General features: G+C 39.6%; 1 protein-coding gene across 1 annotated transcript in view; it reads right to left on the reverse strand.

Annotated features, from left to right (window-relative positions):
• The window catches only part of TNKS (tankyrase), a 143,576-nt gene that overhangs the window by 64,808 nt on the left and 59,511 nt on the right, over positions 1 to 19,257 (reverse strand). Inside the window, exons 4-5 of the mRNA XM_074589629.1 lie at positions 2,969 to 3,005; positions 2,008 to 2,083 (exon numbers count right to left, since the gene is read on the reverse strand). Coding sequence (XP_074445730.1) covers positions 2,008 to 2,083; positions 2,969 to 3,005 — 113 coding nt within the window. The remainder of the gene's footprint in view (positions 1 to 2,007; positions 2,084 to 2,968; positions 3,006 to 19,257) is intronic.

Here is a 19,257-nt window from a genome sequence, read left to right on the forward strand (position 1 = left end):
TGGACAAATTTTCAGCTGCTGTAAATCAGCGTTGGCCAATCGGAGGCAGCTACACCAGCGAAGACTTTCATTTACAAGAATGCTGTGCTGTAGGCTGAAAAGTTCACTTAATTGCAGCGCAGCTTAGAATGATTAAATCCCAAGTAATCTTGCACTAGTACAGGACCTGAAAGCTTTGCCTTAAAAATTAAATACATAATAGTTATATAGTACACTTGCTAGAGAGAATTACTTCACCTTTGACAGTCTGTACACATACAGTGGGAAAAAAAATAAAGATATGGTAGACATCATTTAAAAAAACTAATTAATATAAACGGCAAGCCATCTTAAAAGGACTTTTAATAATCAGTGCATTTACCAACAACCAAACACACAAACAAATTATTAAAGTGTCCACATTGGTTAGCTTTAACTGCAATATGCTTTCTGAGCTTTAGGCATAAATTTTCAAAGTAATTCAGAGACAGCAATAATTCATAAATATTTTCCACTAGCTTTTTCCATTATTTTTTGTTGTTGTTTTGGTTTAGGGTTTTTTGTGCTGTTTGTTTTTTGTTTTGTTGTTGTTTTTTTGTTTTGTTTTTTTTTTTTTTTGTTTTAAGAGTGATAAATATTGTAGATAACACTTCTGCAAGGGCTTATTCCTCTCTATATTGACAGAATCACAACTCTCCCTTTGGCCTTGAATCAATAGTGATGGGGACTCAGTTACTTAGTAAGGCACTGCTGTATACCACCTTCTTAATTATAACAACACTCTGCACTATTATTACCTAAATATAATCTCATTTTAATAGTAAAGTCTTAAAAAAAAGAAAAGGGAAACAAAGAACTACAGGCAATACGTTTAACCTAAAAATATGGGGACTATTTCACCAGTTCTGACACAGCTGAACTAAATAAAGCCCTTGTTCATTTACCCGTCCTCAGATTGTAAAATTAATTGTTTTAAAAACCTGGAAGATTCATAAAACTTCCAATCAGTGATAAATGTAAACAAGCGAAAACTGACTGGGTTTTCTTTCACATATTAGGTATCATAGGTATTACAACCGAGAAAACATTTTAAAATGTGTATTAAAAATAGCAGTATTTTCACAATGGAGGTACATTTTTCATAATCAGTAACAACATTTCTTTTAATGTAAAAGGCAGCGTCAACTGGCCTATCCCCACTGATTTCAGTGGAACTAGGCTGTTCCACAATAGCTCCAGAATGGGCAGATCTTTACGCTATGCTCCAAAACACTCCACCAAAAATAAAGAAAACTATAAAGGAAAACACTCCCATGCTTTTCTCTCCAAGAGTGACACGTACCATTACACATGAGAGACGTTTTTAAGAGATGCAGATTAAGAACATTCTAGTACACAGAAACGAAAAAAATTAATAAAATAACCAACGTTTGTAAATCCAGTCTAGACAGACCATCATCTTGATGCCTAAAACATCAAAAATCATAGGATCTACTTCTCACTCTGTATTTTCTTCCCTCCTCCAGTTTCAGCCTAATCCTTAATTTAACTCATTCAAACATCCCTGCCAGAGAACGTCAAAACAATAGTGTAAAATTTAAGAAAATGCAGAAGGTGTTAAGCACATCAATACAGTCTACGTGGCAGGGCATTAGGAGCCAAGCCGAATACTAACCACCTCACCCAGACAATGTTCAATTACAAATAACAACTTTCATCCCTTAGTTATTTTATTCATCTGCAACAGTACGTTTTGTTTTTTTTTTTTTATAAAAGGTCTTAAGGTTTTACTTTACATGTATGTTAGGGTCTGACACTTAAAAGAAAAGACACACACAAAATCCACATCCACTGACTGTTGATCTGTCACAACTGCCAGTGTAAAGTACACAGCATTTAATTTCATGGTGAAAAGCCATCACAGGTTTTTCCCCCCATACACTCTCTTGGTTTATACATCTATGCTTCCCTGTAAGGTTAAATTGGCCTTTCTTGAATAACAGAAATACAAAGCAGGCATTAACTTACCTTACGCCCATCACTTGCATGGCAGTTCACATTTAAAGGAGTCAATAAAGCCATCAGTTTTTCTTCATTACCGCTCCTGTAAATGCAGAGGAGAGGATTATGGAAAGGTGGGAAAAAACAAAAAAAGAGAGAGCTCTTTGCAAAACATTTGCTAAGGAGCTGGATATCAAAGTATAGTATATTGAAATTTCTACTCTGCCAGGGAGAATATCAGATGGCTAAAAGATCTTCTGAACATTTCAAAACCAAGGGTAAATACAGGAAAAAAAGAAATATTAGATTTGCAGTTAAGTGTATTACAAAAAATCATGCAAAACCACCTCTTAATTTCTCTCCTTAACCTCATCCTATATTTCCTTTATCTAATTTTATGGATCCTCTGAAAGCCATTTGCCAAATCAAATGTTCTAAATTTAATACATTTTCATAGCATATGGCCCATAACATTTGAAAAAACTACATACCAACATCCAGAAATTTTTTAGAAGGGTTAACAGTCTATATAAAACGGTCTTGTGCTGTTAGAAGGCAGGATGAAAGCATCTTTGGAATATACAACTGAACTTTACACCTTTTGTATAGGCTTCCTTATGTTCTGTTATGATAAAGCCTATTTTCAAAATATATCCTAAAGTAGCAGTAAAAACCAAAAGGAAAGAAAAATTCCAATATTCAATTTGACCCTAAAAAGAACAGTCACAAAATGATAAAGAAGATTTAAGCAGCTTAAAGCAAAAACTCAATATTAACCTTATAACCACCATAGCGGGGGATTTCAATTACATAAACAGGCTTTTCCATTTGTACCAGACTGTAAAGTCCAAAGAGATCTATGCTAATGAAGTGGTTTGTTTGCATTATTTCACGGAAAGGCAATGACAAAACATTACTGTTTTAAAAATCCTTTTTCCTCTCTTGCTTCCACCCCCAAAATATGCTTTATATTCTAAGCAGCACTCACCTAGCAGCTTCCAGGAGTTCGTCCTTCTTGTATTCACCTAAATGATTGCAAAATATCATGCTGTTAGCATTTGGCAGAAGACAGATTAAGAAATGCAGTAGGAAGCAAATACAGAATTAAAACAGAGAAGAGGAGAAAAAAGCCCACACCCCGCTGGGTGATGGAGCTGTGACGTTAGCCAGCTTGTGGAGGCAGCATCACCAGTACCTTGGAGACGGGCAGCAAATTGACGCATCTTCTTGTCCAATCCTCAGATGGAAAGGCTTTCTTCGGACGACCAATGACTGCGAAATCTTGTGTCCAGAAACACAGTCCCGCTGATAACAGCATGTCAGCTGAAGACAATGTCCCCACCCCCTGCCCTATTCAGTATGTCACATTATACTTGGGAAGCATAATAAATTCTGAGACAAAAGCGAGGCAGTGCGGCTTTTTAAAAGGTACAAATTACCGATCTCCAAAGCTCTCACCTGCCTATTTGAATGGTAATATTAGATTTCACTAAGTTCTTCAGAAGAGCAGTGATTATTTAAAAAATTCCAAATATTATATCATCAGCCACTTTCCAAGAAAATAGGCATATGAAATAAAAAGCACAGACAAAAGAGCATGAACTCTCCAAGAGATTTTGTTACGAGACTGAGATTAGAGATAACCACGCGTAATGTTAAAGCAACATTTACATTTGAAATTCTGAGTTACAATAGACAACTCAGGAGGGTTGTTGCATCACAGAATTAAAATTGCACGTGCATATCTTAAAAAGAGCATGGAACAAGATGACCTGTGGAAGTACAACCATATTCTACAAATCTGAATCATTATGACATTGTGCAATATAACTTGAAGGGAGTTTCAATTAAGAAATTTGAAAAATAGCTTTTAAGCAGCTTCATAAAGTCACAGAGCAGAGGGTATCCTAAGAGCCAAAAGATGCAGAGACCTCCCAGAGAATTTAAGTCTCTAACCACAACACTGTAAGAGAAACAGGAAGATGAAGCTGTCCTGCAAGAAAAAACAAACAAACACACACCTTTGTGCTGCCTCCTATGTGCATCTGTAATAAGCTTCCAGTGAAACTCTTGTTACAGGTAAGGAAAGCCATCAGGCCATGGGAAATGCCAGACTGGACTGCGGGTAAACTGGAAGGCTCCTCTGGAAACAATATCCATCAACAAAGAATTTCTCTAGGATGCGGGAGGAGGGTGAGAGCCCTCTTCCACTGGGAACAGCTCAGTACTCCTGCCACCACAGCTCCTCTGGTTATCAGCAGAGGGGGACCAGAACCACAACAAAACCAGCCCTCTCCAGGGCCTAAAGGAGCCGTGTTTAGTTCAGCACCCTGCCTTCACCCAAGGGTGAGGAGGAAGAGGGTGAATACACACAGCCATGCACATCCCACCCCAACCCTCTGGCTGCAGCTGAGGAATTCTCAGACAAAGGCAGTATCTGCATCTCATAATACTAGTGAATTTTCCCTTCACAAGTGTGTTTAATTGCTTTCTGAAACATATTCAGCTTTGGGAATTCACAACAGCCTGCAGCAAGGAGTTCCACCACGCGACTGCCTCTCGCATGACAGGTCTCTTAACTGAGCGGTTCTGTGTTGCTGAACCCCAGCTACGGAGCAGATGAGTTCAACGCAAAGGGAAAGAACTGCAATTAGCATTTCAAATATAAGCCATGAAGGTTAATTTAGTTTTTGGAAGAATTTAGATGTCTGTCTTAATGAAAGCTTGATCATGAAACAAATAAAATGACACAAAAATATGATTGCCTTTGTCTTGCTGCCACTCTCCAACTTCATCAGAGGGGGTTCCTGCCCACCACAGGCAATTGCCTTTTCAAGCCATCGTGCCTGTTCCTTTTTTTTTTTTCATTTTAACGAAGATAAAATGCTAGGCACAGTTGTGAGCGTTTCAAATCAATGGTGAATGAAAAGCTCTGGACAGCATGTGAGGAGGAAAAAAAAGACACTTTATTACTACTGCATTACTTGTGCAACAATCTCAAACAGCTGGATTTCCTGCAGGAGAGTTATTGGCCTGTATTATATCAACACTTTAGGGACCTAATCAGATTAAAAGACCTGTTTGCACATTCTGGTTTGGCAGTGCATCTAGCAGTCCTAACTAGGCTTTTGAATACTATTAGGTTAGACAAGTGTAATAACATTTTTCCTTCCTGCTCAGTAAGTTGGTAGTTTAAAACACAAAAGCCTTTTCCTCAAATACCTTGATTAGGAAAAGCAGAACTGGAAGGCTGTGGCTCTTGATTTAGTAATGTCCCACTGTATGCTTAAGTAAATCAGTTACTTCTACTAAGTGGTACTTTTAGAAAAAAAAATATTTACAGATACCATTGAAATCCATTCAAGGAATTCTTGAAATTTGTCACAGCTCTCCTGCACTGTGATATGGATTAGGTAAATATTATCTTGTAATTAGCTAACTTTACTACTCTCAAAGAGCAGTCACATTTTGCAAAGCAGCACTTAAAATTATACACGCGCCTACAGCACACCATCAGGTTTGCTAAAAAAAGGCCTAGTGCGCTCCACAGGGCTCTGCTCTCCTGGCTAGGAATGGGATGGAGGGGAACCCCTCGGCCAACAAGCCAACGGCTGGTGGGATGCCACCGAGCAGAGAGAGGGCTGGCTGGTGGCATGTGGGAGAAGTGGGTGGCACTGCCCGCAGGACCGGCTGCTGCTGCTGGCGCAGGCTGCATTCCCACCAGAGGGCTCTGCCAACACAGCTAAAGCCGCTTGGCTACAAAGCATATCAAAGGCCATCCTGCAGCATTTGGCCACAGCTACCTAATAAAATATTCATTTGCAAAGCATTTGAAAACAAACCATGCATGCTTGTGGCAGAGATGAATTTCAAGTTCTGAGCTGAAGTACAGGAGTACAGACTATCAACCTCACATAATACTTCTGTTCAAAGAATGTTAAATTGTTTGACTTGAACCAAGCTAATAACATCACTTAAAGAGCCCCTTTGGGCAGGTTAGGATTTATAGTTTTGCAAAAGGGCATCTGCAGAACAAAGTGCAGGTAACAGCCTGAATTACTCTTCCAAATCTCTTAGCAGTTGCTAGCTTTGAGAGGAAAACATCCTTCCAATCACAGTGTCAATACAGAGGATTTTCAGCAGAAATATTTTGTATGGCACAAAGCTTTTCTGCCAGAGGAGTGAAAGTTAATGTTGTTAAACCATGCCACAGAAGACCAAGACTGAAATACTGAAATTACAACAATACTGTAAACAATTTTCATCTATTTGCTATCCATATCCCTTCCACCATATCTCAGTTTAACCTGTCCTTTCTGTGTTCCACAGCAAGCACAAACAATACATGGCCACAGCACCAGACACATCCGGCCACACTAGGTAGGTGAGAACTTGCCAGACACGCTTCCCTTCTCCGTACAAGAGAGCCCAGAGAGACAGCCCAGAAAGACTGCCACTTCTTGGCCTGGCAGCCCACAAGGAGAGCACTGGACTTGCTCACCTTCACATGCTGGGTATCCCAGAAACAGTCAAGCCTGGGAATTTCTGAAGGTGAGGACAGAAAGGGTGCGAACTGGGGAGCAGAGAGAGCTACACCAAAGCAGTGTCCCTGTTCCTATCTTGTCAGACAAAAGCCAGTAGGTAAGAAGAAACCGCTCAGTGTCTGGTGTTCACTGCATCTGATTAAGTTCATTACTTACAGCTCACTCGGCATCCTTTAAACCATCGGGTTCTCTACTTGCTCCCAGCTCCAGATCGTGCCACTGCTGTTCCATTTATGCTGGAACTAGGAGGTTACCACTGGTAACCACAGATAATCAGTTTTTCAAGACACAACTACCACCAGGCAGCTAACTAGCCCTATCTCTGTCCCATCCCAGGAGAAAAACCAGTTATCTCCAAGACCATTGATCAGCTGCTGTGAACTACAGTGGCCACGGCTCCATGTGCTACGCAGCCACTGCTGAACCTGGCCCTAGCTGCATTTTGCAGCAGCTGATTAGCAGCAAATGCTTATTAGCTATCAGACATCAGTGGCGGTTAAGCAGATCAGTAGCTGGAAGCTCAATTGAGACCTCAGAGGAAGACAGGAGACCTGCCTTGCACTGAGACAACATGCTGATCAGCAGCCACTTTAAATCTAGCCGTAGCAGATGAAAGTAACTAAAAGCAGAGTGGAGCCAGAGACATACACCGACACATGCAGGAACATTGTATTTGGGAGCATGAAAGACAGGCACGCACCAACAGTGACAGGCTGAAATCTTTATGAGCTCCTAATGTATGTATTTCACTTGTGCTTTCCAGCTTAATGATAAAAGCTGCAGCCAGAAAAGCACAACCAGCCTCTTGCAGCCAGATTCCATGAGCCCTCCTCTACTATCAACCTGTTCTTCCTGCTTCCCATCTTCAGGGTTCCATTTTCCCATTTTTGTGGTTATTGGTACCACATGATTATGTGGTGTTACACTGGGTCGCAGTGAAAATCTAGGTCCAGCATAAATCAATTCTGTTATTAAAAAGATACAAGGAATAATCAGTCAATCCACTTCTAGCTTTAATTCACTAGCAACCTTGAAATTTTAAGCCTATTAGGTGAGTCTGTGAAACATGACCATCATATACGCTTATGTTCAAGACAAATGAAAAAATCCCAAATTCTAGAAAAAACATAACATTATGAATCAGCCCTACAGTGTACTTTACAGACAAATAACCCTATTTTACTCTCTCCCAACTCCTATTTTACTCTCTCCTCAAAGTGTTGACATTTCATCTGACTACTGCAAGCTGAAAAACCTATCTGAAGGCATGGCATAAATCAACAGTGCGTTTTCAATGCATCTACACTACAAAACAAGGTGAATTGCTCTCCTCTCTCTCTCTCTTCCCCTACATGTCAGCTAATAAAGAAACAGCCGGAGCCAAAATATCAACCTGGACAAAGCAGTTTTTGCATTATCAAACTATCGTGTCAGTTTTCCACAGTGAGAACAATTCCCTAAAAAATAATGTCTCACAGATTAAATCAAGCCATTGTTATCCAACATAACAGCAGAAAATAACGGGGAAAAAATGGATGAAAATATTTTCTACCAAACTGAAAAACTAAAGAGGATGAACAAGTTGCACATCATATGGAATCACAGTTACAAGTTTAAATCTCCAGAGTAATGATAAACGGCGAAAAATTTTACACTACCCAATGGTATCCTGCTTCTTAGATATGTGAGAAAAGGCCATGGGCCTGATTAATGTGCAACCATGACCACAGGCTGGGGAGAGAAGACTCATGAATATAACAATCACAGAATGGCTGAGGTTGAAGTGACCCTGGAGGTCCTCTCATGCAACCCTTCTACTCAAGCAGGGCCACCTAGAGCAGCCTGCCTAGGACTGTGTCCAGGCGGTTTTTGAAAGTCTCCGAGGATGGAGACTCCGCAACCTCCCTGGGAAACCTGTACCAGTGCTCAGTCCCACTGAGCTTGACTCATTAACCTTCAAGGCGGCGATCTCTTCAGGACCTCCTGCTTCTTTCTTGGCAGCTGCAGGCTCAGCAGCACTGGAAGTCAGGGATGAAATCTTGCTCCATTAGAAAACATGGCAGTTCTACATCTGACTTTGACCATGTGCAGACCACCGTTTGTTACTGGCTGCCCACCCTGAAAACCTGAACTACCACTTTTGAAAATACATGTCGCATGCTAAGACTGACAAGGTATTTGTGAATAGCACAGCAGATTTTTTTTCAGCTAAGTATTCACAATTATCCAGCAACACAGTGGGCATGGGCTCTCTGGCACAGCAGTAGAGACAGTGGGTATCAGAATCTCTCCTTTTTCCTCATTTAAGTGCTTCTGGTGCCTTTCCAACCAGGTATTCTGATAGCACAGGAATGCATGGAGCTGCTGGGAAAACAGCATCAGAGTCCTAATGCAGCTGGGGGGGGGGAGGGGGGTGGCTGAGAACTTGTTTTTTCATCAGATTTGTTACTTCATCAGGCTCAGCCTGTGGACACCCAAATGGGTCCCTGAGAGTGAAGAGCCTAGGGAAAATGGTGCAGAAGGAGGGAGGGGAAATGGAGACTCTGAATTTGGGTTAGCGTTGCTACAGAGAAAGCAATCTACGGACCTGAATCCAAATAGAGTTTAGCAAAGAAATAATCACCATAGAAATAAATTAAAATACTCCTTTTCTCTGACTCTCCAGGACTTCACAGATCTATGAGCTACCAATGAGCACACATCCACACATGCCATCCTTTTTAATCCACTGCAATCTCTGGAGTAGTATTTAAGTATTTAAACAAATACTCAAGTTATAATCAGAGCAGGAGGCTTTTAGTGCTTATGACAGAGTACTAGGTGTTTTTTTTAGGGCGTGCGTGTTTGTATTTTTTGGGTTTGTTTTCTTTTATTGTTGTTTTGTTGTTTTTTTTTTTTTTTTAAACACTGTTTTCCTAACAAACTCAAATTTTATTCTCAATGTGTCTGCTTTTGGAAGGGTCCAATCACACCATTAAAATACTCATCGATTCCTTCTTCCCCATTTAACTTTGTGTATAAGAAAAGCAACAAATGAGACTAAAATACGGAGCTAAATCAGAGCAAGGTATTCTTACGATCCAAAAAGCACAATGCTGTGGGAATAACCACTCGACACAGCAAAAAAAAATTTCAACAATAAAAAAAAAAAAAGAGAGGTATGTTGAGATAATATCCTTTGGGAAAAGGCATTTATAACCACGAAGTACAAGAAACACACGAGAAGGAAGAGGAACAAAAATAATAATTTTAGATTTTATTATTATACTCCCTTACTTCCCACTTGTTTAGGGTTAATTTCTTGCACTTCTCCACTCAGCTGTTTCTCACAAGTAAATGGGCTCATTTTATAAGCTATCTGGCTTGACCAGGAACACAGCTTTAAGCTCTTGTCACAGGTGGAAAAACACCAAAGCAACTCTATTATATAACAAGAGTGACAGAAAAGCAACTCAGGACATAATGTCTTCAAGAACAAGCTGCTGACAAGGGGGAATGTTACCAAGGAGGAAAGGTTTGGTACCTCGACTCTGCCTCTTTTGTTGATGATGTGTCAAGAACTGTGCATGCAGATTCAAGTTAGCCATATGTAATAGAAATTTAAAAACCGAAAATGGCTCAGCTAATAGTGAGTGCTTTCAGGGACATGTTTTAAGAGGAGTGGGAATTAAAGAAATAAGCAAGCATCATTTGGTCTTGGCTACAACTCTATCAAACTGCTAAGCTAGTGGCATCCTACCTGGAATAACTTTCAGTTAGGTGGAGAGCTTGAATCCAGAGCATTTCTGATTTAGTCTTCTAGAAACAGAAAGCTGGATCTCTTCTATGGCCTGGCAGGAAGCAGTCTGTTGGGAAATCTGCAGCTTTATATAGAGCAGATTGGCAAAACCTCTGCTAGGATCTTAAGTGATGGACAAAGTTCTTGTCTATTATGATATCAATTCAAAGCACATATATAATCATATATAAGATACAGTGGTTATTAAATGTTATCTTTGTATCTAAGTATAAATTGCATGTATATTATGGGTTTTGGTCATTAAGAAGGATGAGGTGGTATATCAAAATGGGTCTCTGGTGCACATGCAATTACAGCACCTTTAAGTTTACATTTGGCAAATAACATACTTCTGTTTCTCAGAGGAACTCTTTTCAGTGGTGCTGACTTATTTGTTAAAAAATGCTATCAGATTTCCTTCACCATACAGTGGGAGGAAGATGAAAAAGTCCCTTTATCAGAGGGTTTCAAATTTCTGAACCCTTAAATCATAGGACACAAAGATGAAGCTAAGTCAATCACAGCAAAGAAAGGAATCTTCCTGAATGTGCAGGAAAAAGACACAAGACATCGCACTGCAAGACCATAATAATAAATAAAAGAAACCACCCCAAAACCAACAACCCAACAAAGCAACAAAAAAAACCCCCCACACTAAAACCACCCATCATGTGGTAATCTATGTAATCACCTTACCTTCAAGAATGTTATCATACCCTACAATATAATTTCTTCTGAAATAATATATCTGACAAATCTTCTAAACCTCATTCTCTTTAGTGGATCTGTGCAAGTAGTTTCAATTTCTTCACATTAGTGCACGCTACTCATATAAACACCAGGCACACATCTATTTTTTATTTGTAGTGTGAAAACTGTATTATTTTCAATACAACTGTGCTATTTCAGAATGCTGTACTTTTCTTGAAGACACATCACCACTCTCATCTGCCATGTCTTCAGACTGAAATTGGAACAGGAAAAAGAACTGCAGAATTTTAAGATACTGAGGAGAAAAACCAAACCTTCTGCAAATCAAAACACACTGGTGAGAGGGAAAAACTGAAGGGGTTGAGGCTCATCTTTTCAAAGTTCAATACTCATGAGATCTCTTGTGAAACATACATGGGAAACGGAAATTCAATTGTGTTTCCAGAGCTGTTGAGCATTCCCCATGACCCTCCCCTTCATGCCTAACACAAAGGCAACATTCCCATGGCTCTCCCTCTTCCTTACATTTCTTGTATTAATTCCAGCTATCAGCAAAAACAAAACTCCACTGTAATTCCCACTACTCAAGCCATGCTCCATATTAATAACTAATAAACGGTGGTATTCCATTTTTCCAGCAACTACTTCTTTCTCGTTTCTGTAATATGTCCGCATATGTATTTTCTCTCCAGGATTTCTAGGAAATTTTTCCAAAGGAAGACAAAGAACTAAGAAACTCTCTTTGTCAATGACTTGAGTACAGTAGATGTGGATAGACAGACAAGCAGTATATCCAGAACTGAGCAGGAGAAATAAGCTGCTTTCAAATTAGTGCATTGCTTTCAAAAGCCAGCTCCCTCCCCTGTCCTTCCAAACAATCTCCTCAAACAAGGAAATTATTTGATCCCCCAGATGCATGCAGAAACACCTGTTTATAATTGACACAAAGCATGGAAGAAAACTAGCAAGAAAAAAAATATAACCCTCAGGAAAGCCATATTGTATAAAAGCAAGCTCCAAAATTACGCTCCATCATCTGATCTTTCTCTGAAAAGAACTCTGGAGTGAACATGAGCAGACTAAGTTTTGTGATCTCTCCAATCTTCCCATTGTAGATAAAACATGCCAGCAAGCTCGGAACACTGTGTCTGAAAAGCTGGATTCAAAACAGAAGCATTTATTTCAACCCAAAAAAATAAAAATCCATACTCTCTTAGATATAGCAAACATGATGGATTTTAAATCTGTACAAATTGTTAGTACAAAGAAGTGTTTCTTTTAATGTTTGCTAGGAAATGAATGAAACATAAAACCTACATGTGTGCCAAATTATTTTTTTACCAACTAAAAGTTTTTTACTGAGCAGCACAATCTTTCCTCTGTACATCTGAAGCTGCCCCATGTATCTAAACTTACTCTATGTGCTTGGGAAAACAGAGGCTGCCACCTCATAAAAAATGCACGTGTGTTGCCACGCTTGCCCTGCAGCACATACCCTGGAAGGAACTCAAATCCAGTTAAATCACTTCTCTACCTCCCAGACAAAAAACACAAAACATTTCCTAGGCCTGCTGGGCCACAGAGTAGTGAGCAGAAGGAAGGAAATCCTGCGTAACTGGAGGAAACACAGGGCAAACCTGTCAAGCACACAGCAACGAAACCACCTAGCTGTATTTTAGAAGTTAAAGAGAACAATGCCACAACATTATCTTTATTACCAAGAGCAGAGATAACATTAAAGGGAAAAAAAGAGTCAACTTATTTTTATGCAACAGTTAAGCAAAGTACTGCAAGTAAATCCTTACCAAAACAATGTCAAAACAGAGATAATATTTTTTTATAATGAACAATTTTGTCACGCCAAACAGAAAACTAATCTGTCAACAGTTCAGTTTAAATATTTTAAAAACTATGCATTTCCCCACAACAAAAAAGGTAAGAAAACAACCCTACCGCTGTTCCACTTATTTTAAAGCCATATAATTCAAATAATTTTGCCTCACTGCTGCGGGCAAGTTTTCCCATCCCGTGGGTTTTTATTCACCAGTTTGAGCCAAAAGACAGTTGGAAAACAAGGTAAAGCCTGGTACAATTTGGGGAGAGAGGAGACAGCAGCATGACTGGCAACAGGATATGTGGATTGATACAAGACTGGTGATGGTACCCCAGAGGAAAAAAGAACTGCGTTTAGACTTGGATACATCCTTCCCCTCCCTTATCCTTTCCCATCAGATCTTATGATATAGGGAATATATACTTCAAAGGGACAGTTCCCTTGTTTTGTCTACTTTTTAAAAATTATATCTTTAATGCCTTTTCTGAACACACATTTGCACTAGCAGCAATCAGTCACAGTAACTCTGATCAACGTTTGCCTGATCTGAGCAGTGGTGTGGTCTCTGGGTACTCAAGCAAAGAGCTGCTCTGTGCCCTACGTGTGACCAAGGGTGTTTTGTAAGGGGAAGAAATTTGGATTTACAGAAAAATGTTAGGAATCTGAATCTGCAAACTCTTGTTCTCACTAAAAAATACCTATTAAAGCACCAGCTAGGGGGAAATGCATTTGTTATTTACATTCAGTCACTTTTTGCTATTCCTGTTGGAATAACATATCACAAGATGGAAATACAGCAATAATACCTAATACCAAAATGCAGGCGGTCTAGCTGTGAAGGGTTACGTTATTTACCAACAATGAAAGAATAATTAAATACTACATACAGCCTAAATCTTGTAAACATTTTCAGTCCCTTATATCAACCTCATTGCTTTAAATGCTTTGCTGGTTAAATACCCGATGGGTTACAGGATTACACATATGATTTCTTCCAAAAAAAAAAAAAAACCAACCAAAAAAACCTCACTGCCCTAAATGACAATATGGTTCACTACAAAGAGTAGAAACAGTATAGCACCACAGGAAAAAAGAAGGCTGATAAAAGGAAAGAGATACTAAGTCATTAATTAAAGACAAAAGCTTTAGTTCATCCCACTGCTGTCATTATGTTTCACCTCCAAAGGAGAGCATTCATTCTTCAATTTTTCATTTATGCACAGAAAGCTTCACCTAATGGAATACAGGGCTGTCTGTTCAAGAGATACCCTACACAAGATGACTCTATGGAAACCAGTCACTAATTATGTCCAGCTTGACACTGGTGATACACCACGCGCACTTTACTTCTATTGCACTGGAATACTAAACGCCAGGGCTTCACTATCACAGGTATATCCATGAATAAAGCATCTTCCAAACCAGATGCTGCCTATTCATTGCGGGCCAGAAAGGAAATACATAAACCGCGTGTACTCTCAGCATGACAGCTCTGCAGGTTTCTGTGCAGACCTGCAGTGAAAGGTAGTTTAATTATGTTCTGCATGAAGTAGGAAAAAATACTGCTTTCCATTCTCAGTTACTTCCAGTAATTCTCACTAGATTTAAAGACTCTGCTTACCTCAAGTAATTAAAAAATATAATTGGGCAAAAAGTATTCCTACATTCCTCATTCATCACAACCATTAAGGATCTTAAATATCCCCACAAAAATACATTTAAATGATCCTCTTATTAGCTAATAGGATTACCAGCAGCTCCTAAACCAGACTATTTTGCCAACGGCTTTATTTCAAAGTTATTCTGAGGTACACTTCATTTTTAATGCCAAAAAAGTGGTATTTTAAAAATCCATTTGACATAAAATAAAAGAGGACCATGCAGGAGTTAACACAGGGTTTCTCTATTGTGTCCTAGGTGTATTAGTTCAGCATGAGCTAACTCAGTATTACAACTCCTTCCAGAGAGCACATACCATCAAGGAGAAATAATACTGTACCTTCCCCACCACCAGCTTAGGATTCCTGCTTATCCATTTCTGTTAGAGCCCAGTTACTGATGCAGGAGATGATGAGATCTGTTACTGAGAGATCTTGCTTCCTGACACTGACTCTCCTTTTTACCACCCTCTGAGCATACTTCAGCAGAGCAGAGACAGGTTACAAGAGAACTGTGTCTGTCTTCAGAGAGCTGGACAACGAAAACTGCAGGGAGGAAGAACAAGCTCCCAGAGAAAGGACAGCTCTCGCTGGATCACACTGTGCCATTAAACCAGTTCTGGCATATATGTCTGGTGTAACATCCTTTACTACAATCAAAACGGTTCTGGATTTGGATGAAGGACACAAAGCTGAAAAGGAACAGGCGTGGAATCATTCAAAGGAGGGAAGTACTAAAAGTTTCTGTTTTCCCTTTTTCTGTTCGACAGTCATACCAGCAGTCTTGACCCCTGGCTGTGGGCTATCTAGGAGTCACAGTGCAAGACATCAGTCTACATCTGGTTTTTGTCAAGACAGTTTTTAGATTTACCATTTTGGCCCAAATAGAATGCCATGCTTAGATATGGAAGCCCTCATAATTCTTGAGCATACAGATGGTGCTTCATGAGAAAATTTCCCTCTAAGAGTCAGCCATGTCCTCTGACAACCTGAACCATACTTGGAAGTATAGTGCATTTAGGGAGGGATTCCTGGCCAGCAGCTAAGCAGCAGGGTCTCAGCAAACAGCCACACTCCTTCCCTTTCCTTCCCACTTTTCTCACCTTCCCCAAGATGCTGCTCCTAACCTTAGCAAAGGGAGAATATCCTGCACGGGACGGTACAGCCACATATGGCAAGAAGCACAATGCATGTAAGTCAAATTATTTTCCCTCTGATTTGCTAGTTCTCCAGGAGGAAAACACACATCTACCATCTTCCAGTAAGTGGGCGGATTCTTGAGATGAAGCTACATTTTCCCCGCCAGTGATCAGGAAGAGGTTTCTCTGTATAGATCAACATGACTTCAAGAGATAAAGAGATCCATGAAAGGCAAGATTTACTGTGTAACTAGACCAACAATTTCTAGAATGAGAAGTGATGAGAGTTCTTATCTAGCTCCCTGAGGATACCGCATCATTTGAAAAGGAATCACTTAAAATACCCGTCTTTTAGATTTGCGGGGAAGACCAGCATGAGTTGCAACGCAAACACAGAAATGTTATCCTCTCCATTCTTAGACAAGTATCGGATTAGATATATGAATATGCTGCTGATTTTTAATGTCTTACTTTGCTCTTTCCACCCCCCTAGCTTTATCATCAAGTTTTTTGAGGTCTTTTGGTTTGTATTTTTCTTTTTTACATATAAGGAAAAAAAAGATTGCTTACTACTGGAAACCGGAAAAGTTGTTCTCAAAAGATTTTTTGCTATGATTTTTGTCAAAAATTAAGTGGAATCTGCAAACCTCCCTGCAAAGGAAAGGTTATTTTTCTGTGTTCTGTCAGAGAAAATAAATCTTTCACTTCGAGGGCAATGGACGATAAGAGACTAACCAGCAAAGCCACACATGAAATAGCATATCATGGAGAAAATAACATCCCTTTGCTCAGGTCTGCTTTGCCCCACATTTTTAGAATGCATAACAAGAACAAAACCCTATGTTTCCCTACAACTGCAGAATGGAGACTGAAGTTTTTGGATGGTGCTGCAAACTGGCAGCAGTCTCTCAGCACCAGATTATCTGTTCAATTTCAGCACAGAATTACCTTTAACAGGTGAGATTTACCCTGCAGGCAAAGGATAGCTGAAATTTTGGCTCCCTGCATTCATTCCTGCAATAAGCTGGCCACCGAAGGAAGTCCTTCCCAAAGAAGGTTAATTCAGACTGACCACATATTGAAGCAAGACTACTCTTGACTGGGCTGTTTAACCATGGATGTAAATCAAGATGTCAAAGCAGCCTACAGTCTGCTTCACTCCTGGGACGGAGTACTAGAGACCTGACCATTCCAGTGAAGTCGGCAGGAGTTCAGGGAGGAACAGAACACACACTGACCTGTTTATGATTTGGGCATGTCAATGACTGCAAAAGAAAGTAGCATTTAGCTACAGGAGCGATGGTGCTTAATCTTCTAAGCAGATTATATTAGAGTAGTAGTTATTATTATTACTACTACAATAAAGTAGAAAGTGTAATATGACCATCAAGAAATGGCTTTTATAAAATTATTAGTGAAGGCTAGAATTTATTTTAAAAAAATAATAGATTCAAATATAGTCAGTTCTCAGGTATTCACAGGGGAGGTTCTGAAGGCTCTGCCCTCCTTCTCCACTGCTGGTAGGAGCAGAGCTCGAAGCAAAGTGCGTATTTTACTGAGTCCAGCTCTCCACAAGTCTATTCAAAAGCTTTTCAGAAATGAATAGCCCATTTTCCCTGGGTTTGATGCCATCCCATGTTTGTTTTTTGTTACTTCCGCCCCCTTCCACATTACCTTCCCACAAGCAAAAGTAGACCATGTACAGAAACTTGGGGGATTTCGGCACAGAATCAGTAATTTGTCATGGGAAGCACCTGCTTTAGGGCTGACAGTGGTAGATGTGAGAGAGGTATTCAAACGTACCAATATGCATCATAGGTTTTTTCCTGCTGTCTTCACAACAGTCATACTGACAAGCTCCTCTACCTACAGTCATACAAGGCTCATTCCCTAGAACACCTGGCAGCCTCGTCAGGCACTTATGTGTCTGACATAAGCCAAGCCAGATGACATAAGCATAGCAAAACGTGATGATTTTGTTGAAGATGGTGGTCAGATGAAAGTTGCTAGTAATGCTGCAACTCCATGAGTCTGCTGCTTGTGTAAGGATAAAGCTACTTCCCTGCCCAAACTGAACTCTATTTTGTGTAATGGCAAGAATATGTTGGCGTATTCACAATTCGGTTTATTCTTTCAAACAGACACGAACAACATTGTATTCTTAAAAAGGCAAGTAAACCCAAATTTGCAGAGCATGTGATGCTCTGTGGCCAATAAATAATCCAATGAAGTTATGTGCTGAAAATGCTACTAAACAGCAGAAAACACAAAAGGTTTCATTTCAAAATATATAGTCCATATAGGACTATAGAAAAGAAACATGCCATTCGAAAATCTTCACCCTACAGAACAGGCAACTATTTTAAAATATGTTCTGATGACAACATTTTAAAATATATGCTAGAAAATGCTATAGTATCAGTCCTCGTATCTCAATGCAGTGCAGTACTGGACTGTATACAGCTTTTATTCAAAGAATAGATACCTGACAAAAAAAGAACGGTATCTATGAATAACAGTCTCCTGAAGATATCTTTTAAGTATTTTTTTTTTGTTGTTTGCAAATTATTTTACATATTGACATCCTTACCCTAGTCCCCTTCCCTACTTCCTCCAAAAAGCCTCAAATCATTGCTTATACTCTTTGCAGACTGAAATTCCATGCTTGTCTTTCCCCAACACCTGAAAAATAATGCTGTTCTCTCTGGAATATAACACACTTTGCTTTTCTGCCAACAAGGAAGTCATGAACCACCAGTCAGTTTTTCAGCCTCCCTTGGTTCATTCACCAACTCTAGGTTAGTACTTCACCATCTTAATTTTGCTCTTGAAAGATGCTTCATCTGTGAAATACTACAGATATTTCACTGCTACAGACAACAACCTGCAATTTATGGATAGAAAAGACAAGCTCCTTCGTGAAGAAATAATTTGTTTTTAATGTTTTACTCATTCTTGCCTTGAACGCTATCTGAAGGCAGAACATCCTCCTTCTTCACTTGGCAGCCCTAGTTTTCTTCACACCAGTTTCGCCTCAGTTTTTAAACAGGACAGCAATATAGAGCATGGAGACAAAAGCAAAATAGCAATAAGTATGTAGAAATGGAAACTGCATAACATCACAAAAGAAAAACAGAGTTAAATGTGCTCCTACCTATACATCATCCAAGAACACTGAAGGAACCAGCACACCATTTTTATTGAAGCCCTGGGAGGAATTTGTTATAAATATATCAAGACAGGTGGCATTGCTAGTTCAGTGCCTCCCTTTAAGGGGAGATTGATTCGAGCAACTTCAGATCCACATGCATGACCTCAACCGTAAGTACAGGTCAAAAACAATTCTCAAGGAAAGATGACACACACTGTATGTGACAGTGTCAGAAAGATAAATTACCCCAAACAAATCTTTCATCCAATTACTGATGGTTAAAAGGAAAACATGGATACGTTATCCATGCAGATAAGCGGGGAATTATTAGTTCAGATGGGCATTGTATAGGTATTGTAGGAACATTAACCTGAAAGGAAGAAAAATCAGGTTATCCTTGAAAGGCAAACCATTGGGCTGAAAAGTAGGGGGGCAGCCTACTCTGTGGCTTGAATTATTGAT

The sequence above is a fragment of the Larus michahellis genome, chromosome 5 (genome assembly GCF_964199755.1).
Source record: "Larus michahellis chromosome 5, bLarMic1.1, whole genome shotgun sequence".
Lineage (NCBI taxonomy): Eukaryota > Metazoa > Chordata > Aves > Charadriiformes > Laridae > Larus > Larus michahellis.